The sequence below is a fragment of the Musca autumnalis genome, unplaced genomic scaffold (assembly GCF_047663935.1).
Source record: "Musca autumnalis isolate F117 unplaced genomic scaffold, ASM4766393v1 scaffold_4, whole genome shotgun sequence".
NCBI classification, from domain to species: domain Eukaryota; kingdom Metazoa; phylum Arthropoda; class Insecta; order Diptera; family Muscidae; genus Musca; species Musca autumnalis.
The window spans coordinates 161225688-161252694 of NW_027411977.1; the positions used below are offsets into that span (position 1 = coordinate 161225688).

The following is a 27007-nucleotide window of genomic DNA, read 5'->3' on the forward strand; positions in this document are numbered from 1 at the left end:
AGCCATTGATCATCACTGATCCAACCGTCTGGATCAGCCCTATTAATGACTGCCAACTGAAGGTCCACCGGGGCTAGCTTCTTGGGTGTAGTCGCTGGTTTCGATGTCCCCTCAACAGTTGGCCGTAGGAGCTTCGAGCTAGAGCTACCTTTGCAGGTCTGCTCCGGTTCAGCCCCAACTGCTGACTGTTGAGCGGCCACCTTATCGAGCGAGGGTGACTGGTTCGGCTGACGATCCACCATCCTTTTGGCTGAGGGCTGTGGACCCTCCGAAGACCTAACCCGCTTGACGCATGTCTGCTGCGGGGAGGTCTTTGGTTTGCCACTGGCCTGCCTAGAGGTTGAGGGACCGTCAGTCGTTCCAACCACCCGACCTTCCGCTTCTCCAACGCCTCTCACTCCTCCGTCTCCTGAGGGTGGACAGGGCTCCTTGGGGTCCTTAGGCGCCTCAGAGTCCTGCATGCCAGAACTCTGCATCGTCAAGGCTCCCAAGCAGTCTCCACCCTATTTACCCCGGCAGCAGCGGGGGCAGTCGCCGGCAGAACGAATGCACTAGATGTCGCCTTGTGCATCTGCGTTGCCCGCGACTGTCCCTTTTTCCGCTCTAACATCGAGACGGGTGTTACCTTTGTGGGTAATGACCACCGTGATGCCTTCGAGGCCGGAGGCATCTTTCTGCTCGTCTCCGCCGGTGTCCGCAAGGAGTTTGAGCAGCCCGATGCTTCCGAATTTTGTGTTTTCTCTGCAACCACTGCACTCTTACCAGCCGATCAACCAGAATGGGGATCTTCTCCATGTAAGGGTACTTGCGCTCAAGTATCCTCGCAATTCGAAGCCTCACACCGATTAATCGGAGTTCATCTTGACTTACATCGTTTGGGGCTTTGTCAACGAATTTGTTGCAATATTTGGCAACTCTTTTGTATTCGTGACGGTCCTTCTATTCCTTGGTCTTACTGCCCATGTTGGTTGAGGTCATTGTGGAGGGTGTCACTTCCTCCAGTATGACTTCTTCCTCCATGGCGTCTTGCCTCGGAAGGTCTATCGGATTCGACCGATGGATTATCCCCCAGGGGAGTTGACCTCACTAAGGTGAGGTTAGAGATCCCCCTTGGACTGAAGACAGCGCTTCCTGGGATGTCCGAGATGGGATGACTGTAACATCCATCTCTTCGTCCGACATAAGGGATTCGACTTCCCAGTTCCAGGGGGGGGGGGGGCTCTCCTGACTCAATCTGTGGGTCTCTCTCTGCCCAGGAGACCGACCAATTCCCTGCTCTGCCTGAGGATATCTTAACTAATCCTGTCCATTGTCGAGGTCGACAGGGTCTCGTCCCCGCCCAGGGGTTTTTGTGGTTGTTACATAGTCGCACTTGGTGCGGCGTTGTCCATTGTCGTAGCTAGGGTCGAAATCGAGGGTGAAGTTGTTTTTTGTTGTTGTGGGGTTTTTAGCTTATTTTTTGTATCATCCATGAGAAAATATGTTTATTGGGGGAATTTAGGACAGCCATGGCATAGCCCTCCTTACCATGACTAGGGCACTAATTACTCGTGGAGGTGCCCAGGTATCCACGAGGCTCCGTTCAAATACAGTTGAAACCCTAACTCCAAACCGAAGAACACCGATAGGCACGAGGTCGCTTAACACCCCGGTGTTAGGGGATCTCCTTTGAGGTAGGAGATCAAAACCTGGGATAACCTTTGGTCGTACGCAACCTTCTATTTTCCAGGTAGTACACTTGAAGTGCAGAGTATGCACTTGAAGTACACTGCTTGGTCAAGAAGAAAGTTGCGAACTTAAGCCCCCACATCGCTTCAACATTGTTATCCCCCCGGTGGGGGATCGATGGGAATATCGATATTATCGATACTTATTTTTTTACGCCAATATTGATGAAGAGTTTTTTATATCGATATTATCGAAAATTTTAACATAACCATAGAAAAGCTGTAGAAGTAATAGCCGAAATTTACGCGATTGGTTCTATAAAATGTTTGTTTATACGAATAAAAAGATTTCATAAAATTTTCCGCAAGCATAAAGAGAATGACGTGGATGGGATCGGTTTAGATGTGACCAACACTTTCAGCTGGCTATAGGGTAAATAATTGGATGATGATCAAAAATCAAACAGCAACACCTATTTCGGATCACACACAATGGCTTGGGAGTGTCGCCAGCCAATTTTGGTACCAGCGAACAATTTTATAATCAAGCAAGGGGCTCAATTCTGTTTCTATGAAAATGTGAAATGAAAACTTTTACAAAGGAAAAAACTGTCAAATGAAAATAATTATAAAGGAAATATTTTTCATTTCAAATTTTCATAGAACAAGAATCCAGCCCCAGATGTATAAATGGAAGATATACCCAATTCCATAAAGTTCAGCCGAGTCGGAACTCATGATACCGAACAGAGGCGTGGAAGTATACTGCAGAAAGTCTTTATGACTTCGGCTAATTTAATTCCCATGATTGACTTTTGTTTTGTATTAATTAAAAGTGCTTATCTATGTTTAACTATTAACTATTATAAAAAATATGTAATATTATTTCCCAAAATGATTTCGTCAAAATGGGATGGAACAAATCTCTTCTAACCCCACCTCGAGATACGCAAACATAAAGTACCGAATTTTAAAAATTTAATTTGTCAACAACATTTCAATGGCATACGAAATGTAAACAAGTCACATTGTGGAGTCTGAATAAATAGGGCTGAAAAATCTACGACAGTATCGATTTTATCGATATTTTAAAACTGAAATATCGAAAAAATCGAATGGGGCCGATATCGATAGTTTGCCAGCTCTAGAATACATAATTTTTGGGGAAAATAGTTTGGTTGTTAAAGTTGGGCAATCTAGTTCCTGGAGCGGATCGATCTTCCTAGTTCCTTTTGCCAAACGGAACTAGTTCCTTAATATAGTTCCATAGTTCCAAATAGTTCCGAGAGCGATATAGTTCAGTGAATCTTTCTCTTTCATCGTTCTTTTTATTTCCATCGTTCCAAATAGTTCCGAAAGTGAAGTACTTTAACGAATCTTTCTCTTTCTTTTTTTTATCTTTTGGTGGATGAATTGACATAAAAATAAATAAATTGCAGCGATGTAACAAGGATGTGATTTACGTTTATTAAAAGAAAGATCGAAGTGCGTGTCCAATTAAATAAAGAAAATGAATTATACAAATGAATGGAATTATATACACGGCTGGAACTATACAAATGAAAGAGCCGGATATAGTTCCAATAGTTCCTTGTCCGGAATAGTTCCTTGGAACTAGTTCGTTCCGGAACTACACAACTGTATTGGTTGTGTAGCCGGTATATTTAAAGTCGCAAATTCACGCAGGCTGAGGGCACATATCCTGTCGGCAAAGGCGATGTTACGGCTGTAACGTTTTCGAATAAGTTTCCACTATGGCAAATGGCCAACTTATTGTTTTTGGCAGAAGAATTATAATAAAACACAAACTTTGCCCTCGATTGAAATGAAACCAAACCCTTTGGCCTTTCGTTCTTTTACAAAGTCTGTTTATTTCGATTGTACGTTAGTTTGTACATCTGTTTGTTTCATGTTATTTGGTTTGTCGGTTTGTTTTATTATCTAAAATAAAATTAAATTGAAATGGCAATGTAAATTAAATGAATTAAATGAAATTACAAAGTAAATTAAATGAAATGATTGCGTAATCAAATAAGGTACAAAGGTTGATCTTACTTAATTCTTTCTCTCTTGGCGGTTTCTCCTGGAATGACTTAAAGGAGCCATTGTGAGAAATACCAAACGATAATATATCGTTTATCTATTACAAAGATATTACTGAACACATCTTTTAAAACGAACGATAACAAACATATTATAGAGCGTTTACACTATTAAAAAAAAAATCGATATTAATAAAATTGATCATACAAAACAAATTGTACGTTATACAAAAAAACATAAATTTTATAAAAATCATAAAAAACGAACGTTAATAAATTTAAATTTCAAATTAACGGAAAAAGTCTTCTAAGTTCATAACATCCCGCCGCCCGTGAATCGATCGGGAGATTCACCACCAACATCCAGGACTGCTAACTTTGATGCTGGACGACGTAACTTGCCTGCCGATGTTTTCACCACTGCCGAACGAACTTGACCATCAGCCGCTGTACATACTTCCACCACCACACCTCGCTTCCATTCACCACGGGCCACATTACTATCACATACAACAACAACATCTCCAACTTTAATCGGTGGTACAGGATGAAACCACTTTGTCCGCCTTACTAGATCTGGAAGATATTCCTGTATCCATCGTTTCCAAAACGTTTGCTTCATTTGTTGTAATATGTGCCACTGCTTCCGTAGACAGATGTTTTCATTTACTGTTGGTGTTTGAATAAAATTAGGACCACCCACCAAAAAATGGTTTGGGGTAAGAGGCTCACTGTCTTCGCTCTCAATTGGTAAATGCGTCAATGGACGAGAATTTACTAAATTTTCTGCTTCGATGAGTAAACTATTTAACGTCTCCACTTGAGGAGATTTTTCTTTCAGGGTGAAAGCCAAAACGTTTTTTACAGCACGCACCATCCTCTCCCATGCTCCGCCAGCTGAGGGGTCCGCTGGATTATTAAATACCCACTCAATTCCACGACGTGTACATTCATCGCCAATTTTACCAGAATCAAAAACGAAGTTTTCCTTGCTTGCTCCAATAAAGTTGGTACCTCTGTCGCTCCTAATACGCACAGGAACTCCTCTTCTATTTATGAAATTTCTTAGGCAAAGAATGACAGCATCTGTTGATAAATCTTTCGCAAGCTCGAGATGAATTGCTCTCGTAGTTAGGCAAGTGAATAGTGCGACCCATCTCTTTTCACTACGTCTGCCCAATGAAACTGTATATGGGCCAATAAAATCAACTCCGGTATACGAGAATGCTCTCACAAATGGTATGACACGATCTTCGGGAAGTTGACCCATTAAAGGAGGCCTTGGAACAGCGCTACGATTTTTACAAATTTGACAATTTTTCTTTGCACTTCTTACCAGTTGTCTTAACGAAGGTATCCAAAATTTGGTCCGAATAGCTGCACAAATGGATTCCTGATTTTGGTGAAGAAAATCTTCGTGGTACTGTTTGACAATCAATTTTGTGATCAAATTATTTCTTGGCATGATTATTGGCTTTCTAGTGGAAGGTCCAACGCAGGTTGCATTATTAATGCGTCCGGAAATTCTTATTAAACCATCATCACCTAAACACGGATTTAATTCAAATATTGGGCTCTTTTTGGAAATACGGCGACCCATTTTTAAAGCTAGGATTTCATTTTTAAATTCTTCTTCTTGTGCCCGTTTACACCAGTATATTTCAGCATTTTTAATCTCCTGAGGAATTAAATACGGCTTCAAATTTAAAGAAGTTTCGCCTTCAAAAGAAATACTCCTTTTAAAAGTATTAATTGCTCTGTATAACCAAGCTGTTTTGCGCAGCAAGCTGTAATATTTGGTTTTCTCATCATATGGAAACAGACAATCACTCACCGTAGTAGTTGCTATGAATTTTGTTCGTATTTCAGGATCTTTTTCAAATTGTTTAATATCCTCAGGAAGAAGCGGCCAATTAACTGGATCCATTTTTAAAAAATCTGGTCCCTTTAACCATCTCGATACCTTACCAGAAAATTTACACGGTCTCGTGGCATCGTCAGCTGGATTTTGTGACCCTGGAATCCATCTCCATTCTTCCACTTTTGAATATTCTAAAATTTCTGCAACACGATGTGAAACAAATTGTTTATAAATTCTGCAGTCAGATTGGATCCATCTGACAACAGTCTTCGAGTCTGACCAGAATGTTATTTTATTGGGCTTTATATCATGACTGGCTACTATGGCTTCCTTCAATCGCACTCCCAAAACAGCAGACTGGAGTTCAAGCCTGGGTATTGACAGGGGCTTTATTGGTGCACATTTTACCTTTCCGGCTACAAATTTAATTTCCACCTGGTCTACACCTGTGATCCGCCAATAACAAACAGCAGAAAAAGCAACTTCACTAGCATCGACGAATACATGGAGATCAATTTTTGTGTCTGGACTTGTGAAATTTGCAGCATAACACCTTGGAATTTCAATATACTTAACATTATGCAACTCAGTGAACCACTCGTACCATCTGCGATATATTTCAGTTGGAATTGGCGCATTCCAATCTATATTAAACCTCCATAAATCTTGTAAGATGAGCTTTGATCGAATTACAATGTTGGCTATAAACCCAAATGGATCAAAAATGGACATGGTCACACTCAGCACCTCGCTTTTCGTTGGAATTCGTTCACCGTCTCGAACTGCAGAAGAAAGCTTTGAAAATTTTAAATTAAAATAAAAGGAATCAGTTTTAGGTAACCAGAACAGTCCTAAAACCTTCTCACCCATACTTTCGCCAACACAAAAATTTTTAAATTCCATTTTATCTTCATCTCCATCCGGCACAAGCGACTCCAAAAGATCCACTGAATTAGATATAAAGCCTCGAAGTTCAAAATTTGCTTCTTTATGTATTCGAATAACACTCCTGGTGACAGATAACGCTTCAGCCATTGTGTCAAAACTGTCAACAAAATCATCGACATAATGACAGTCCACAATGGCCTTATATGCTCTTGGTTCAGAATCAAAATAATTTTCAGCGTTCAAGTTTTTGACATATTGTGCACTACAGGGTGAACAGGCTGATCCAAAAATCATTGCACTCATAATATAAATATCCGGTGCCCTCGTACTGTCACCTCCTCGCCATAAAAACCTTTGTGCTGTTTGGTCTTGATCTCGAATTTTAACTCTATGGAACATTTCACGTATGTCTCCACATATACCAATTTTACCTTGACGAAATTTAAACAAAATAGAAAGAAGTGGCTTCGGTTGATATTTACAGGGACCTTTCATTAGTCTCGAGTTGAAAGACTCTCCATCGATGTTTGCTGCAGCATCAAAAACCAATCTGCGCTTACTATTTTTGTTTACATTCGTCACTACAAAATGTGGCAGGTACCAGGTGCGTTCATTCACAATAGAGGCTTCATCTGCATTCAATTTTCTGGCGTATCCCTTCGAGACATATTCATCAATTTTCTCATTATACCATTTAGCTAGTGATTCATCTTTTTTCATTTTTGTTTCAATGCCTTGAAGTCGTCTGAGCGCCACAGAATACGTATCCTTAAATTCATAATCGTCTTTCCTCCATAAAAGACCAGTTTCATATTGGTTACCAATTTTCACAGTTGTATTTTTAAGGATAGCTTCTGCTCTTTTGTCTTCCTCAGACTCGACTGGCAAAACAGGTTTCATACCAAATCCTTCAATTGAAAAATATTCAGCTACTTGCTTCTGAATATCATTATAGTCGCTGACGTCAATAACACAAACCATGTTATCAGCTGATTCTTCATTGGAGCCAAATACAATGTTGCCCAAAAGTGTTTGGTGCACAGAAAAGTTTTCATCGAGATCCATTACGTTTTGTGGTCGAACCAATCTAATGTGGGGTAATCCAATTAACAGCTTCGGGGTCACATCAAAATAATCATCAACAATAATATTTTCTAAAATAGAAAAACGTTTTTTAAAATCGGCAATATTCAGAGATTGTTTTGGTAATTTTAAATGGTTAGTAGTTCTAACATTTTTCATCTGCAAATACTCTCCATTCTTACTCGCGATTTCCACATCAATTCGCATAGACATTTCACTTGATTTTTTGCCACCAATCCAGCCTAGTGACAAATTACTATAAGGTCCACACAATCCAATCTGCTTGGCAACCTTTTCTTCCAGCAAAGAAATTTTTGATCCATCGTCAATAAATGCAATTATGTTTATGTAACCTTTAGGTCCTCTCAATCTCACAGGTAAGTATTTAAATAGCGTTTTCTTGTTTGTATATTCATCCAATATTGTTGTTACAGATGATGTATTCTCACTGTCACCCACTGATGCTCGCTTTTCACCATTACCCATATTACTATTTCCATTTATATTGTTGTTGTTTTTGCCAGCTTCATGCAATAAACGGTTGTGGTATTTTTGGCAACCACCCACTGAACACTGCTGGCGATTACTACATTTTTGGGAAATGTGATCAGCTTTTAAACATGTAAAACACAATCGTTTTTCTTTTACCACTTTCCACCTGTCAGCTGTGGAAAAATTTTTAAATTTGCTGCAATAATAGATTAAATGTTTTTCTCCACAAACAACGCACAAATTCTTCCTGTTGACATCCGTTGTTATGGCAAAAGACTGTTTCACTTTTGGATTTTTATTCTGCATAACATCAGCTTTTGTAGAATCAGATTCCGTGGCAAAAGAAACGTATGTGGCAACCTCTTGCAGCCATGTACTAAACTGGCGTATTGTTGGGTATTGCCCCAAATTATTCAAAGAAAATCTTGCCCATTCTTCACGTTTAGATAGAGGCAGCTTGTTGACCAATTCTTCAAGCAAAGTTAAATTACACAAATGCGGCGTTGCCCCTGCATTTTCCAAAAAAACGGTAAGATTCGACACCATTGTACTGTAATTTATTATTTCCGACATTTTCTTTCCAGAAATTGTGGGAAATGATCGTACCTTGGCTATTTGGGATCGAATCATTATCTGCGGGCGTCCAAAATGAAATTCCAACGTTGACATCACCTGATCAACACATTCAGGGTGAATTAAATAAGCCTCCACTTTGGCCTTGGCTTCTCCTTTTAGGGATTTTTGCAACCGCGTTAAATTTTCCAGCTTTGTATAATTGTACATACGTGTTGTTTCTTTATATGAAACGGCAAACATGGGCCACTGTTCAGGTTGTCCATTAAATTCCGGTAGGTCGTGTAATTTTCGGATTGAATTTTGCATACTTGTCTGCATAATTTGTTGCGGCACTTCCAATAAACAATTGTTGACATTACCGGCATTTTGAGTTGCAGCGAAAGTCGACGTTTGTGGCTGTGAGTATGTTGATGGCATCGTTGTATTCTGTTGCTGTGATTGTTGTGACTGCGGCTCATAATTATTTGTTTTTTCACTGAAATTATTTTGTTGTGATTGCAGCACCACATTCGGCTGTGTTGAGGTTTTTATTATTGTTGACGGCGATACTGTCAATCTGTGTGATGGTTGATCGTTTGACGTTGAATTAGGTACACCACTAAACAAATGCGTGGCGTATGACGGGTAGGATACCATTGGCGCTTGTGATAAAAGTGACGGCGGCAAATTATATGAAGCACTCTGTGGTGTGGAAAACGGCATGTAATGCAATTGTTGTTGTGTTGGTGCATACGATGGTGGACAGTATGTTTGTTGTTGTACAAGCGGCTGTGGAAAAAGAGGGGTTATGTATTGAACAGAGTTTATGTTTTGATTAAACATATGCTGATGGTCGATACTTAACTTTTGTGCCGTCGGCGTATACGGCACATCCATAGTTCTGCTGGGCATCGACGCAACACTGTAATACATTGTAGTAGACGGCGCAGCTACTACATTGTGATGAAAAGTTGGCGGTTGTGATACAGCAACACTTGTCGTTGTATTGGCGGCATTCATGTACATCTGCAATGATGATTTTAAAACACGAATTTCTTCTTTCAGGCTTTCTATGTTTTCGCCTGCGGTATTTTGTTGTTGCTCCACTATTGTTTTTTCGAGTTCACTCTCAGACGATGATGCTGACGCAGTGACCTCTGCAGGCAGCAGCTTTTTTGTATTCTCATTACCATGAGACATCTTCTTCAGTCGTTGGCTACGACGTATCATACACTTGTTCCAGGAGAATTAATTAATACAAATATTAATTAAATAATAAAAATAATGTTACGGCTGTAACGTTTTCGAATAAGTTTCCACTATGGCAAATGGCCAACTTATTGTTTTTGGCAGAAGAATTATAATAAAACACAAACTTTGCCCTCGATTGAAATGAAACCAAACCCTTTGGCCTTTCGTTCTTTTACAAAGTCTGTTTATTTCGATTGTACGTTAGTTTGTACATCTGTTTGTTTCATGTTATTTGGTTTGTCGGTTTGTTTTATTATCTAAAATAAAATTAAATTGAAATGGCAATGTAAATTAAATGAATTAAATGAAATTACAAAGTAAATTAAATGAAATGATTGCGTAATCAAATAAGGTACAAAGGTTGATCTTACTTAATTCTTTCTCTCTTGGCGGTTTCTCCTGGAATGACTTAAAGGAGCCATTGTGAGAAATACCAAACGATAATATATCGTTTATCTATTACAAAGATATTACTGAACACATCTTTTAAAACGAACGATAACAAACATATTATAGAGCGTTTACACTATTAAAAAAAAAATCGATATTAATAAAATTGATCATACAAAACAAATTGTACGTTATACAAAAAAACATAAATTTTATAAAAATCATAAAAAACGAACGTTAATAAATTTAAATTTCAAATTAACGGAAAAAGTCTTCTAAGTTCATAACAGGCGATTTATACTTTTTGACTTATTTTTCAGAAATCAAAATTTACTATAAATATAAAACGATATTGGGCACAAATGGTCAATAGACAAGAGTTTTATTAAGTATTATTAGTGAATGATTATTAAATAATATATATGAGCAAAATCAAAAACAAAAGAAATCGCCGGAGGGATTTTCAAATAAATCGCGGTATAAGTTCACATTTTTGGGGTTTTTAGTTTTTCATGATTTTGCGTGGAACGACATTTCCTATCGAAATACGACTAAGGATTTTCACTGCTACAACATATACCTTAGTCGCATTTCAATAGGACTTGCCGCTTCCCAGCAAAATCCTGAAAAATCTCAAATAAACCTAAAAATGTGAACTTTGACTGCGATTTATTTAAAATTCCATCCAGCGTTTTTTCTTGTTTTTGGGTTTTTATCATCTATGAACATTGCTGTTTCAGAATCCGCAAAAAAATTCCAGGTGTAAGCCGTTTTCATCTAAAGTTAGTTAAGGACACCGTACATGACATAGTTTTATAAGGAGGCGATACAGTCAGCGCATTGTCCCAATTTGAACTTCTATATCTCAAAAATGGTAAAACTTTGGAAAAGTAATAAAGGCCAATCATGTAGAGAATTTTTACAGTTACAACTTTTTCTTTAGTCCCATTTTTTGATTTTTCTCATTTATGAACATTGTAGTTTCAGAATCGGCAAAAACTTCGCATGTGTAAGCACCTTGCATTTAAACTTAGTTAAGGCGCACCGTGTTTATATTGCGACATATATTATTTTGTCACGACTTAGCTAGAGTTTGCCAATTGGTTTCTGATATTTGTTTCTCAGATATTTGTTCGACCATGCTGTGGCATAGCCCAAACATGAGTTTTGTAGTCCCAAACAGTACTCCGATCGTCCGTATCGTCTTTATCACTTCTGGGAAAAAAAATAAAATTTGGCGTTTTTAATGCATTAAAGCATATTTTATTCTTAGGTTTTCGACACAATCGCTAGATATAGAAGTCCAATCTGTGCTCGCGGATTCTAGTTATTCTTCTTTTTAAAGGTAAAGAAGTACTTTAAGTATCTCGATATGTAATTAAAAAATGGGGCGTTATGTTCGGGTCGAACTATACCCCTATACACTATAACTCCTGTATAACTCAATTCGTCCTACTCTCGAATATAGTTATATGGATTGGATTAAAACGTGGATATATTTTAACCACTTTCTGCATGGAGGCTCTTCAACAAATAGGAATCCCAAAATCTGTATTACAGCTGATACTCTAAAAATTAGATTAAGAGCTTTGAAATACTGAAAATCTTGCGGTAGCAGAAATAATGGAAATTCTCTGTGCTTTTAAAATTCTGTGATATACCATAAGCTGGACCTGTATTTTTTAATTATATAGGTTCAAAATACTGAAAACGGGGCGCAACTTTTATATGGCGACTATAACGAACGTGGTCCGATATGTTTTATTTTCAACTAGCTGAACCCGGTGCGCTTTGCTACCCCGCAGCACATTTATTTGTAGGCCACACATTCCAAATATCATTGAAATCGGACATATATAGCGTTTTTGGTGCATCAAATACTTCAAATCGGATGAAAATTCATATGGGTGCTATATCCGAATCTGAATCGATTTCGCTATAATTTCTTACATTTATTTACAGTGCAAATTCCGTCACACATTAGAAATTCATTAAAATCGGCCGAAAATATATATGGAGGCTGTATCTGTAACCGTTCATCAGATATTTCCATATAAAATCTAAGTTTCTTGGAGGTACCTCCGATCCTCAAGATCTATATTTCCAGATCGGCATGGAATTTTAAAATTTATTATAGCCTATTTTACTTTCAGGCAATGTTGCAATAAACCCTCAAATTTTCAGGAAGATCTGTTCAGTGGTTTTTATTCCATAAATTACAAACAAACGTAAAACATTTTTCTCTTTTTTTAGATATAGATTAATCTAATAAGGGCGAGTATTTGGAGTATTATCAATAATGTACGAATGGGAATAAGTAGGGAAACCAAAACCGCTATAGCTCTATTTTTTGGGATCCTCCATTACAACAAAATCTGCAATGTAATCCCATTTTCAGAAATGCAATTTATTGAATAGGACTTTTTGTTGAACCTAGAAACTTGAAATTTTGTCAGAGCATGTATTTTGGCTGAGCCTATTCTTCCCTTTAATTAAATTAAGAATAAACCTAAGCTTGAGAAGGTTTTTCAACGTTTCAAGCTGTTGTGATGCCTTAAATTACTATTAGGGTAAATCCCACTTATATTGACAATTTTTAATCAAATAATAATAATGATGATATGGACATGTCTTAAGTAAATAGAGGTAACCGCTTCCCTTCCCCCATCCCACCTAAGAAATCTCAGATATTTATTAATTTTAGCCTTGGTTTTCTCCAACTAAAAGCAAACTCATATTATAATGATGACTTGTACTGCCTTCAAAGGCACCTACTTAAATCAGAGATTCAAAATTTTATTATTATTCCTTATCTCTTGCCATGTGATATTTTTAGCAAAAGGATTACTCTGAACGGTTTTTAAAATATTTTGTCGAACATTTTTCTAGTCCAATTTCTGCACACATTTTACAAATCTCGACAGATTTCAATATAATTTATATATAGTCTCGATTCCTTCACACTTAATGAGTTAATTGAAATTGGACATACATAGCATGTTGGTGCATCAAATACCTCAAATTGGACAAAATTATATATGGGAGCTACATCCAAATCTGGACCGATTTGGATATATCTTGGCACATTTATTTGTAGGCAAAATTCCGTAACAAATTCCAAAATTTATTGAAATCGGGCATATGTATATTGCATGTTTGATGCATCAAATAGATGAAAAAGGACTTATATGAACAATACCATATTTTCGGTATTTTAATGGTTCGGAAATTAGATGTATACCACTATGTTGTAGAAAAGTTTTGGTATAGACCCATAGTGTCCGTAAAACAGTATCTCCATATTTTCGATATTTTGTTGGTGTAAGCCATATTGTACAATCAAAACGTGTACAATTTTTATCTTGGTTTTCGGTCGAGGTACAAACATTTCTTGTCGAAAATGTTCGGCGAAGCTCCACGTTTCGGCATGGCACCCATAGAACGACACCGCTTGATAGCTGTATTTTTGGAGTTCAGCCTCCGGCACAGGGCTGATTGCGGTAATTTCGAATTTTCAGACTCACGGTATTGGAATATGAACACAACCGCAAAAAAGGCATTTTGTCGTTATTTACGGTTACAAAATTGACACTGGAAGGTATTTGCTTTCCCAAATAATAAACAAAACCACTAAAAATTGTTAACAATTTTTGTCTTAAAATGTCACTTAAGTTTTTCACTAAAAAATTAAAACAGGTTGAAATAAATAAGTCGACAGCAAGAGCCTCCAACGACATGTGAGGAATTTTCCCTATATCGAAAAAAAAATAAAATATGTCAAAAACTTCCTTTGATAAACAATCGCGAAACAAAACAGTTTTAAATTTGTACATATATACTCTTCGCTAAAAATTGTAAAAGGTGGAAATAAGCAAGTCGAAATGTGAGGAAACAATTAACTTTCTTCAAAATATATATTTGCAAATTTTAGCGGATTTTTCTCAGAAAAAAAGAAAAAAAGTTGAAATAAGCAAGTTGGCTACCAAAGCCTGAAACACAATGTTCGCCAAACTGCCTAAAAAAGTGCCACTACATAATGCAAACACGAAAGCGTGGTAGAAATGGCGGAGGAAAAAGAGATATATCATCTAAAAATTTAGCTGTTTCATGAAAAAATATATGTCAGATCCTTTCTTGGATTAACACAAATATTTAAAAAAAACGGAACAAATCGGTTGTAAATTGTTCTAGTTTTTATAACTTTTAAATATTGTTAAAACTAAAACGTAAGATGTCCATATACACTTTTCGCTAAAAAAATGAGAAAAGGTGGAAATAAATATGTCGACAACAAAAGCCTCCAACGAAATGTGAGGTGTTTATGTATGATGGATGTCTATGCGATGAAGTGGAGCTGGTTCCTATAGGTTAGCAATGACAGTTGCTGAGAGCCAAATTACAAAACCCCAGAATGTGGGAGACTTTTAGTTTTGTGGTTTCCAAGTTGTTTGCAAGACAATATAGAATATGAATAATATGAATATGAAACAACAAGTATGATGAAAACAAACAATTGGAGATTGTCTCTATAATTATGGATTTATTCACTTTTCAAGTTATGTTACCAGAGATTTTGGTGTGTATTCTTAGACCGCTCGAACAAGAAGGAAGGAAATTTACAAGGTTTTTTAAGAAAAAAGGTATTTCAATATGGCTTTAAAGAAGCAGTGCAAAGAGAAGAAAAGAAGTAACTCATTTCAATAGATTACTTATTACTAATTATTATGCCGTTTTTACATAGAAACAATTTGGAGATTTCAGATACAAATCGATACTAAAAACTGGGGGGAAAATAGGGGTTTACGTTCAGACGTAAACATTCCGGCCCCTCTTTCAGTGCTCACTGAAACTTTTACTTAAACTTAGATACTGCTTTAAAGATTACGATACAACATTTCGCATTTTAATTCAATTAGCGAATCAATAGGTGTGTTATAAATTTAAATTCATATTCTTGTAATGATAAAAGTTACAATTCTTGGCTATTATATGGAGAGGAAATGATTCTAGTAGTTGTAAAGAGTGTTACTTATTTTAGTGAGAGTACAGTCCATACACGATAATCCCGAATAGGGTGCTTTGAGCTGTTGGAAGCCCATTTCGTACATAAACTCCCTCACGAATTATTCTTGAGTAAACATCTACGCCCAGGACTACATCAATAGAAGCTGCTTTGTGAAAATTATTGTCAGCCAGGATGAAGTTAGAGAAATACGACATAAGTGAGTTTGGGAGAGACTCCTTTGGCGTTGTAGTGTTGATTCTGCTATGAACTCTGAGAGTCACATCAATTTTATTGGACTGATATGCTACAGAAATAAGCGTCGATGTGCATATGGTTTCGCTCTCTAATTCCAAGGTCGTCAGACCCAATTTTTATACACTTTTTTGGGATATGCAGCTCATGCGCGATGCAGAGTCAATTAAACATCTTACGTATTTTTCGCCATCCTTTGTTTTAATTTTGACGACGGCGGTTGGTAGCAGTGTGGCCACGTTCTGCTTTAGAATTGCTGTAAGGGATGTAGTAGTGGTTTGTGGACGAAAATCAGGACGAGACTTCGGAAGTGATTTGCCACTTTTACTGGTTGACATTCCGGGATCTGATGGGGCTTTCGTCTTATTACGGCCTTCAGCTAAGCCCTGTTTGAGCCTGACATGAGAATGTAACAGAGAATGGTGCTTTTCCCCGCAGTATCCGCAACCGGTTGTGGTGAAACATGAGCCTTGGGAATGGGAGTGTGCCAAACAGTTGTTGCAATATCCAAACCTTTTTACTATACCAAGTCTCTCGATTGTGTTGGCGTTACGGAAACGTGAACAGTGTTTTAGCCCGTGGTTCTCTCTGCACAAGCGACAAGCAAATTTGTATGTAGACATAGTATTATGTTTCTTCTTAGAAGGCATTTCCTGTAAGGAAGGGTATGGATTAGTAATGAGACAATTATGGAAAACTAGAGAAATTTAAAGTAGGATTTGAATATGTTATCAGCTTTCTAAAGAAAGAGACGAATATATTTTATGAGCTGTTATCCGAAATGACAACCAATTTTCTAATTGGTCGGGTTACGACGCCTCTTTGGGTGAGGACATCAGCAACTCGTATTCTTTTGTCTGACCCGGGGTATACCCTTTGTATTCTTCCAAGTCGCCAGCTATTCGGAGGTAGGTTTTCTTCCCTGATAACCACGAGCATATCCTTTTCGACATTCCTTTCTGGTCTTTTCCATTTGTGGCGTTTTTGGAGCTCCTTCAAATATTCGTTTTTCCACCTGGAACAAAATTGCTGGTGGATACATTTTAATCGTTGCCAACGATTTTGGATGGATATTGGAGTTTCACGGATTTCTGGATCTAATGGAGTCATTAAGGCTGTGCCAATAAGGAAATGTCCTGGGGTGAGGGCAGTTAGATCGCTTGGACATTGCGATGTTGGAGACAAGGGCCTGGAGTTTAAACAAGCCTCGATTCTGCTTAATAGTGTCTGGAACTCTTCAAAGGTATATTTGTGACATCCTGCAGTCCTTTTGAAGTGGTGCTTGATGCTTTTTACCCCTGCCTCCCACAAACCTCCCATGTGAGGGGCACCTGGAGGAATGAAATGCCAGGACATATTTTGATGGGAATAACTGGAGAGGAGAGCACGATGGGACGTTTGAATGAATTCTTTTGCCAGAATCCGTGAGGCACCGACGTAAGTAGTCCCGTTGTCCGAATGAAGGTTGAGTGGACAACCGTGCCGGGAAGCAAAACGGCTGAAAGCTGCAAGGAATGCTGGAGTGGACAAGTCCGATGTAGCTTCGAGGTGTATTGCTTTTGTGGAGAAGCAAACGAAAACACAGACATATCCCTTCGTTATGCGACAGTTTCGCCCCGCATAGCTCCTCAGGTCAAAAGGACCAGCGAAATCGAGTCCAGTATGGGTAAATGGCCTAGAGTATTCGCATCTTGAAGGAGGTAAAGCTGCCATTAGTTGTCTTTGACACCGATGTCTGTAAATAATGCATTGCTTACATGTGCGGATGAATTTCTTTATCAGATTTTGAGCTTTCGGAATCCAGTATTCAGTGTGGACAAGTCGAAGAACCAGCTGGTTACCGCCATGCAGCGATATACGATGTATGAAGTCAATTAGAAGCCATGCGTATTTGCATTTATATGGAACTAAGATCGGATGTTTTTCGGCGAAGGTCAAAGATGGGGAGGCCTCTAGACGACCACATAGACGCATAATACCATTGGAATCCATAAATAGGTTTAGATTTAAAAGTGGACTTGACGATGGGATTGGCTTGTTTGTAGAAAGAGACCAGTACTCTTTAGGATAGAAAACCTTCTGAATAGTGGATAGTAGTCTGTTTCGCACAAATCTAATTTCAAGAGCCGTAACAGTACCACTACGCTTTTGGTAGGTAGAACGATATTTTGGATGAGTTCAGAAGAAAAAACGATAAACATATGCAATTGTTCTCATAGCCTTAGAGAAACATGAGAATTGATCCATTAGATCGTCGAAAGTTTTGAAATAAGAAAAGTGGACTTTAATGGACTTCTTTTCCAACTCATTCATCGTCTACATATGGAGTGGATTTAGGCCAATCGTCTGTAGGTCTGGATAACCATGTAGGTCCTTTCCACCAGAGATTGTTGTCTAACAAATCTTGAGGGTAGACCCCTCTGCTCACCAAATCGGCAGGGTTGTGCGCGGATTCGACGTGAGACCACCGAGAATGGTCAATGACCTGTATTATCTTGGAAACCCTGTTAGGGACGAAAGTATTCCAAGAGCAGGGTGGTTTGGCGAGCCACGATAGAACAATCGTGGAGTCAGTCCAGCAAAATGTAGAGTAATTTTGGATGTTGAAATGTGGGATGATGTTATCTATCATCTCTGCTAGCATCGTAGCGCCGCACAGCTCTAATCGCGGTATCGAAAGGGTTTTTATTGGAGCAACTTTCGATTTGGAGGAGATTAGGAATGTGGAAATTTCATTTGGATGTATAATGCGAATGTAAATCACCGCACCGTAGGCCTTTTCTGATGCATCAGAAAAGCCATGAAATTGAACTTCAGCGTCTGGAACAAACTTAATCCACCTTGGAATTCTAATCTCATTTACGACTGGATAGTGCTCCTGAAAGGATTGCCACAAATGCAGTGATTCAGCAGAGATCTCTGCATCCCATTCAGTGCGATCCATCCAAATTCGCTGCATAATGATTTTGGCTAATACGATGATTGGCGCTAACCAACCTGCTGGATCAAACAATTTTGATATATGGGAAAGGACAACTCGTTTAGTGTTTACAAGATCCTGTGGAAATGACACGACACGGAAATAAAATTCGTCCTCTAAGGCATTCCAGCGGACACCAAGTCTCTTTGCGGAGCTATGATCATCGAAGTCGAGAAAATCAGTATATAGCAGATCTTCAGGAGGAAGATCTTTTAAGATTTCTTTGGAGTTTGAGGTCCATTTTCTCATTACGAAACCTGCTGAATTCAATGCCTGTAACAACTCACTTCTAGCCTGGACAGCTGAGGTGATATCGTGCGCACCAACCAAGGCGTCATCAACGTACATTGATGTCCTTAAGATCTTTGAAGCTATTGGGAATTTTTCATGAACATCATTAGCTAGTCTATGCATCGTTCTTATCGCAAGATACGGAGCACAATTCACCCCGAATGTTACAGTATTGAGCTCGAAATCTTGGATTGGATCATCTGGACCGTTACGGTATAAAATTCTTTGGAATCGGGAGTGTGTAGGATGCACATTTATCTGGCGATACATTTTCTGGATATCACCATTAAAAACATATCGGAAAAAACGCCAGTTTAGAATGAGGAGTGTTAGGTCATTCTGCAAAACAGGCCCAGTATGGAGTACATCGTTCAGGCTCAATCCATTTGAAGAAGGCGCTGAAGCGTTAAATACAACACGAACTTTTGTCGTTGTACTTTCAGGTTTTATTGCCGCATGGTGCGGTAAATAATAACATGGCAAAATATGAGATGAAGTGGAGGCCTGAATAGGAGACATATGTTTCAATGTTAAATACTCCTGAATATTGTCATTCCTGGACTGACCTAAGCTAATGATTTCCGGAAACTCGGTTTTAAAAGGGAGGGATACCACATATCTCCCTTCTTCGTTTCTGGTGGTAGTTTTTTCATAAAGCTCTTCACAGAACTTATCGGAATTGGATACTGAACGTCTCTGTGGAATATTCTCCACCTCCCAAAATCGTGAAATCTCTTGGCTAAGAGAGATTTCACAGAAATAGGAAACGAATGTGGAACATGATCTGGGAGTAGAGGATGGAACTGGTCCTGTCAGAATCCAACCGAATACTGTCGCTTGTGCCATTATCGACCCGAACACCTGAGGCTTACAGCCGGACAGCATGATGAAGGGAAGAACGTCGGCACCCAAAAGAATGTCAATTTTGCAACTTTCGTAAAATCGTGGATCTGCGAATGTTAATTGGGGTAGGATGGATAGAATGTGCGAGTCGATCGTATTAGAGGCCAGATTGTTGGCAACATGTGGAACAATTAATGCAGATACGCTAAGTTCAAAATTCTCGTCTGTATTGGAAGCCAAAATGAATTGACACTCCTTCTGGACGTCAGCTGAAATTGTGTTATTTAATCCTGATATCCTAGCTGCTGTTCGTTTCGTTGGAAGCTTCAAGAAATTAGCCAATTTTTCGGACATGAAAGTCCCCTCGGATCCCGAGTCTATTAGACCTCTTGCCTTATAAGCAATACCCATGTGAATGATTTTTACGCAGGCTGGATGTAGAAGAGGCCTTGGGACTGTCGTTATCTTTGTGGAGAAGAGTGTTGTGCCGTTTGTGACATTTGAAGCAAGAGTTCTTGCTTTTGCAACTTTTGAGCACGTGAACACTTGAATAACAGTTTAGACACAGGTTGCTGTTATTAATCTCAGCTAACCGCTGATCATAATTCATATTTAAGAACTTAGGACACTTACGAATAATGTGGAACTCTTTTGGGCAGAGCTTACATTTCGTCGGCTTGACATTCGCTTGGAATGCATTAACCTTGGGTGTCGAAGTAGGTTTAGATTTGGATGGATTTGTTTTGCGATCGGTGGAATTTTTTATTTCAGACACAGATTCCAATGTTCTGTATCTGTTGGTCAGGAAAGCGTCTAATTCTGACCATTTTGGAATTTGTGTCTTGTCCTTTAACGTTTGCTCCCATAGTGTTAATGTCGAATCTGGAAGACAGTTGGAGCATAAGTAAACAAAAATCGGATTCCAACTTTCGACATCAATCTTATAGAGTTTCAGATTGGTAATGCACGCGTTAATGTCCCGCTGCAACTTCTTAATGGAGTTTGTTTAAGTTTCTCAACTGGCCATTTATTAGTACACGCCGATTTTCATAACGAGCGCATAAGTTAGACCACGCATTTGGAAATCCATCATTGGTAAGTGGACTTTTAGCGACGATATCATGGGCCTCACCTTTTGTCTTTTGGGACAAATGAAACAACTTCTCAACGGGACTCAGTTTAGAATTGTCAACTACCACTGCTGTAAAAATATCCCGAAAGGTGGGCCAAGACTTGTTATCCCCATGGAATGTACAAAGTTCGACTGGTGGAAGCGAGAATTGATTGGAGGGACTAGTGACGGATTTAGAGATAAGGCCAGGTGATGTAGGAGATGCATGGGGGAGACTTTCGAGGGCATCGTTTAACTTTGAGATGCACCGACAGTACGTAGCGTAAGATTTTTTATACTTTTCCTTAACTGTATCTACTACGCTGGTTTCATCCTCATTCGTCTCATCTGCCTCTTCATCTTCCTCTTTATTCCCAATATCTATAAGACATTGTTCATAGATATTCTTAAGTCTGTGCCATATCGACTTAACTTCATCTTTGTGAGTTTCGAGGAGACAGCGTGTGGTTAGAGGAAGCTCATTACTGTTTAATGAGGCTTCAACTTCCACCAGAGTATCACAGAGACGTATGAATTTATCTAAGGACATCTCGTTGGATAAGAAGATTGGACTGAAGGAAGTATGAGCGTGACTACGAACAATCTATTGGGAGGTTATGGGAGTTCCCAACCAGTGTAGACAGAAGAGGAACTTTCTTTATTTTTCTTGTTTGGAAAACTATTTGGTAGCAAGTAGGCTATATATGTACATGTAAATGGGGTTCGAGAGAGGTTTGGCCCGAACCGGCATTCGCAATGAAGGGTAATACAAGTCAACGTGATAATCCCACAAAGATTACATAGAATGGGGAAGAAATGTTTCAGCAGGAGATATCTTATACGTACATGTATTAATGTGGGGTGCAAAAGGAGTCCGACCTTTCCAATGGGTAGCAATATGGACAGTATCGATATAATGGAACAAGCGGGATGAAAAGTGGAACAAGCAAACGAACGGAGATAACACAAAGGCACGGATGTCCCTCTGATAACCACGGAAATGTGTTGACTAGTCTGACCACTTAGTTTGAGGATGTACCGATGTCAGATAAATAAGAGGATAGAATCATCGACATGCCAACTTATGGCAACTTTAGCTCTTATAAATAGTGATAATCCTCAACGATCATTAATATTCTATCGTCACTCAATCTAGTATCCCACTAATCCTTTTATTTAGATTGGACCACTAGAACGCTTAATATTCAGAAGCTATTGACACAACTTTTGTAGGCAAAATAAATTATTATATAAATATTTTTATTATGTGGATTATTATAATGAATATAATTTCAAAACTATATTCGTTGTCGGTGTTAGTTATGGGTTTAGAAACGTTAATATTCTTTTAAGTCGTGCTTTCCCTTTTGTTGTTCAGGATTTAGCATTCACATTCAGTTTTTGAGCCACTGTAAAAAAGCATCTGTAACATTCATACATACATAGCTGAAAGATACGCATAAAAGTACTGAAAAAATTGCATGGTTTCAACAATAATGGAAGATAAAAACGTAAACAAAAGAGGTCATTGATCTCGATGTATGTGGAATATTGGAATATATGGATTATTTGTTTACATTTCTATTTTCGTTCTCGATCTTTGTCTTCTTCTGTGCTTCAGAGAACGCAGGTACCAAATGCACCAACAATATAGAAAGGCATACGAGAGAGCAGAGGAACACAGAATTAGCACAGCGGTTGTTATCTCTGTTGAACAGAAAACAGGTTTGTAATCAGTCCAGAGCCACAAAACCAATGCCTAGCAATCTTAGAGAGTGATTATTTTTGTGTATGAGCGATGTTGTTGGTAGGTAGGCACGGCAAATGCAAGAGTCCGTCTGACTTTACGAGAGAAGCTTTATATGTGCGTGAGTAAGACCACAAAAACATGAAAAATCTCACTAGACATGCGCATTAGGGAGAATGTGAGAATTGAGTGATAATTTTTTGATTTTGAAGAACTAAGTGAGTGCGAGGAGTGTATTTTTGCACTGTTAATAACATTCCGATTGCAAATGTGTGATCTTTCGTAACATGTGGATTGCTAGCATATGGGAATTTTTGTGTCAGCGGGAAATTTAACAGAATGTTACGGAACACGCTTTCTATAATTGACAAAACTTCTACAATATGATAGACTTTGCAGAGGTATTGCCAATGGGATAGAAAACCACTAGCTCTGTGATTAACTTTGAGGAATGCGTTTTACATTTAATTACAATATAATTGCAACAGGTAGCATTTTCATCGACATGTATTAGGATATTCCAACTTACTGCGTTGCAACGTGATTCCTTAACTCCTGTTGTTGTAATTCCTTATGCACCACAGTATTTTCTTTGATATTGGAGCCAGAGATACTACAGCCGAACAAAAGACCAAGACAGTATCAGCACATCCAACTATTTGCACACGCACCAAAAATTGAAGCTTCAATATTTTTATTTCTTCCTAGGAAATCCTCTATTTGTCATAATATTTAGCTAATTGCAGTATTAAATTGTTCACTGCGAAAATATCTCCGACGGCATGTGTCCAAGAAACGACCTCCGTTGCTTTACTTGGTACAAACCTTGAACACAGAGTAAACGTTGAGTGGAGTTGATATCTCTCGCAAATATCAATGCATCCGTCTCGCAATGGACCAAAATTTTTATGTATGATGGATGTCTATGCGATGAAGTGGAGCTGGTTCCTATAGGTTAGCAATGACAGTTGCTGAGAGCCAAATTACAAAACCCCAGAATGTGGGAGACTTTTAGTTTTGTGGTTTCCAAGTTGTTTGCAAGACAATATAGAATATGAATAATATGAATATGAAACAACAAGTATGATGAAAACAAACAATTGGAGATTGTCTCTATAATTATGGATTTATTCAGTTTTCAAGTTATGTTACCAGAGATTTTGGTGTGTATTCTTAGACCGCTCGAACAAGAAGGAAGGAAATTTACAAGGTTTTTTAAGAAAAAAGGTATTTCAATATGGCTTTAAAGAAGCAGTGCAAAGAGAAGAAAAGAAGTAACTCATTTCAATAGATTACTTATTACTAATTATTATGCCGTTTTTACATAGAAACAATTTGGAGATTTCAGATACAAATCGATACTAAAAACTGGGGGGAAAAATAGGGGTTTACGTTCAGACGTAAACATGAGGAAATAATTTACTTTCTTCAAAATACATTTTTGCAACTTTTCTCGGATTTTTCACTATATCTCAAAAATAAAATATCTCAGATCTTCCTCGGTTAATACGATCATATTATGACAAACGCGAAGCAAATCAGTTGTAAATTGGCCGAGGTTTTGATTCACGTACGAACGTTATTTCAGTTTTATATAATATATCGGCCAAATACATATGTATATGGGAGCTATATATAAATCTGAGGCCATTTATATGGAATTTGACATACTTATGTATTTCCACATCAAATTGCGACATACATACTTTGTTTGGAATTTCAAAGAATTATATATCCAATGTTACTTTCAGGCGATGTATCAATATACTCTGAAAATCTTTCTTTAAAATATATTTTTGTAAACTGTCGCGGATGTTTTCGCTATATTTAAAAAATAAAAAATAATAATAATAATAATAATACCAGATACTTCCTTGGATAAATACGAACATTTTGAGACAATATTCTCTGACAATCTTTCATCTAAATATATTTTTGCAAATTTTCGTGGATTTTTCGCAATATATCAAAATTAAAATACGTCAGATCCTTCCTTGGATAATTACGAACGTTTTGAGACAATATTCTCTAAAAATCTTTCTTTAAAATATATATTTGCAAATTTCCGCGGATTTTTCGCGAAATCTCAAAAATAAAATACACCAGAACCTTTCTTTTATAAATACGAACATTTTGAGACAATATTCTCTGACAATCTTTCTGTAAAATATATTTTTGCAAATTTTCGCGGATTTTTTGCGATATCTCAAAAATAAAATACGCCAGATCCTGCCTTGGATAAATACCAACATTTTGGGAAAATTCTCTCTGACAATCTTTCTTCAAAACATATTTTTGCAAATTTCCGTGGATTTTTCGCAAAATATCAAAATTAAAATACGTCAGATCCTTCCTTGGATAATTACGAACGTTTTGAGACAATATTCTCTGAAAATCTTTCTTCAAAATATGTTTTTGCAAATTTCCGCGGAATTTTCCCGAAATCTCAAAAATAAAATACGTCAGATCCTTCCTTGGATAAATACGAACCATTTGTGACAAACGCGAAACAAATCGGTTGTAAATTGGTCGAGTTTTTGATTCACGTACGAACGTCATTTGAGTTTTATATAATAGATTCTAAGTATCCGAGGACTTATATTTTATACTCTGTAAAAAGTTAAAATTGTATCCTATATATTGTGAGCTTTCTCTACTCAATTTATATACTTTGTGTAAATATTTCATATAAAATCCATAACAAACCCTAAAAAAGCTTTACGTAACACAACACACCATTTTCAATTTTCATGATTTTTGGTCAAGTTGGGCACCAACCCCCCATTCATTGATTTTCAATGAAATGTACGTAAGAATTTTCAACATTCTTCGATTCAAAACATTTTTGAGGCATCCTTGAAATGCAATCTGCTTCATTTTTAACACATTTGGCGTGTTCAATTGTGTAAACAAATCCTGACAGGATCCAATTATGAAGTTTATTTATTCTTTTTTATAATAAGCTTTATTTTTCTTTTATTTAATATCAAGTTGATTATTTAAAGGTGAGTTGAAAACTGAAAACTATTTTTAAAACTCTTAATAACTAAGCCCATATCGCCTTGCTGCGTCGTCGTTGCTCTGCTGCTACGCTGCTTCCGTTCTGTCGTTCTGTCTGCCTTTCCTGCTGAATCGGCAGTTCGTGTGTGATCGGGTAGAGTTGGATGTTATGTTTTGTAATGTACAACTTCGGTTAACTAGGTAACACCTAATTACCTCATTGTATGAGAAGTAGGAAAGTAGCTAAAAATCAAAACAGTTCTCTAGACGCCAAAAGGACTGGGAGCCATAATAAGCTAGCTTCAGTCAGTTGGGGGGTTCGTGTCCCCTTGACGTTCTAGCACCTACCCTCAACATAAACAAAGAATTTGTATATAGACTCCCATAAACTGAAACTATATTATGACAAAAAAAAAAGAAAAAAGAAAAAAACAACAACAACTCATAATGAGGTTGAACAGAAATAATAACGCCAACTATTGGAAACAGATTGCATTATTTACCGTTTTCTACTACAAAACAATGAAAGATTCCTGGTGTTTTGGAATCTGTGGCCTCTTGACCCTTCCCATCCTTGGTCTTCTTGGCACGTATGTTTCAGCAAAGACCCCCTTATCCGCAATGGTACTTCGTTCTACTCCTACATCATAGCCATAAAATCAAAACTTTACGGATTCATTTTAAGATCAGATCTGACAACAGTATTCATTTATTTAACATAATAAAACCTACTGTAAATTTCATTTACAAAGCTACTTTAAATTTATTTGGGTATAATCAAACTAGTTTGATAGAACATGTTTGATATCTGTATAATTATGCTCTAATAGAAAAGTGAATCAGAATGCAACGTATGTACTGAAACTTAGTGGTACACTCAATGGATGTTAATGATAATTAACAAGTCTTATTTTACTCCAATTTGCAGATAATGATGTGCATTTAAATGAGTGTAGAATTGACTACAGGTTACAAATAGGAGGTTTCAGAAAAAAACACCCCTATGAGCAGAAAAACTGACGGTTTATATTTTTAAGAAAATGTTTGAGAAGATATGATTAGAATCCATGCATTTGTTATTATGATAAAAAAAATCTCGGAGTAAAATACGACTTCAATATATCTTTGATGATCTATTCATATGTAACAGTGCAAATACAAAAATAATGTGAAAGCTATATAAAGTGGAAACTAAATACCAATTTATAAGCTGATTTACACCAAGATTATGATTAATTGTTTGGGGATTTCAAATTATGTAATTAACATAGGTAAAGCATAATAATTTCTCCCAAAATTGGAGCATACAATAATTTTTATGACTTAATACTATCTTTAGTCCTTTTTTGACGAACGCCGAGGCCTCGATGATCTCCTTATGGACGGAATGTGGCTACCTGGACAAAATTATTAAGTTATGCTTTATAAAGATGTATTTGTGCGATGTTGGATTTATAAAGATGTATTTGTGCGATGTTGGTTATGGCTGATTATTTCTGGCATCTAAATTCACAACCAGCTCTGGATATTTGGCCTTTCCTTTGAAAGT

The 27007-nt window shown here is 37.5% G+C and overlaps 1 protein-coding gene across 20 annotated transcripts in view; it reads right to left on the bottom strand.

Annotated features, from left to right (window-relative positions):
- LOC141401390 (lamin-B1-like) overlaps positions 1–27007 on the bottom strand; it is a 123687-nt gene that overhangs the window by 48407 nt on the left and 48273 nt on the right. For 5 of the 20 annotated variants that reach the window (XM_073981605.1, XM_073981607.1, XM_073981603.1 and 2 more), the window contains one exon: positions 3507–10096. The exons of 7 other annotated variants lie outside the window; for them this stretch is intronic. In XM_073981605.1, the coding sequence (XP_073837706.1) occupies positions 4023–9818 (5796 nt within the window). In that variant the 5' untranslated portion in view covers positions 9819–10096 and the 3' untranslated portion in view covers positions 3507–4022. Of the gene's footprint in view, positions 1–3506; positions 16140–27007 lie in introns of those variants that run through there. 8 more of the 20 variants (XM_073981600.1, XM_073981601.1, XM_073981599.1 and 5 more) reach the window with 5 other exon arrangements.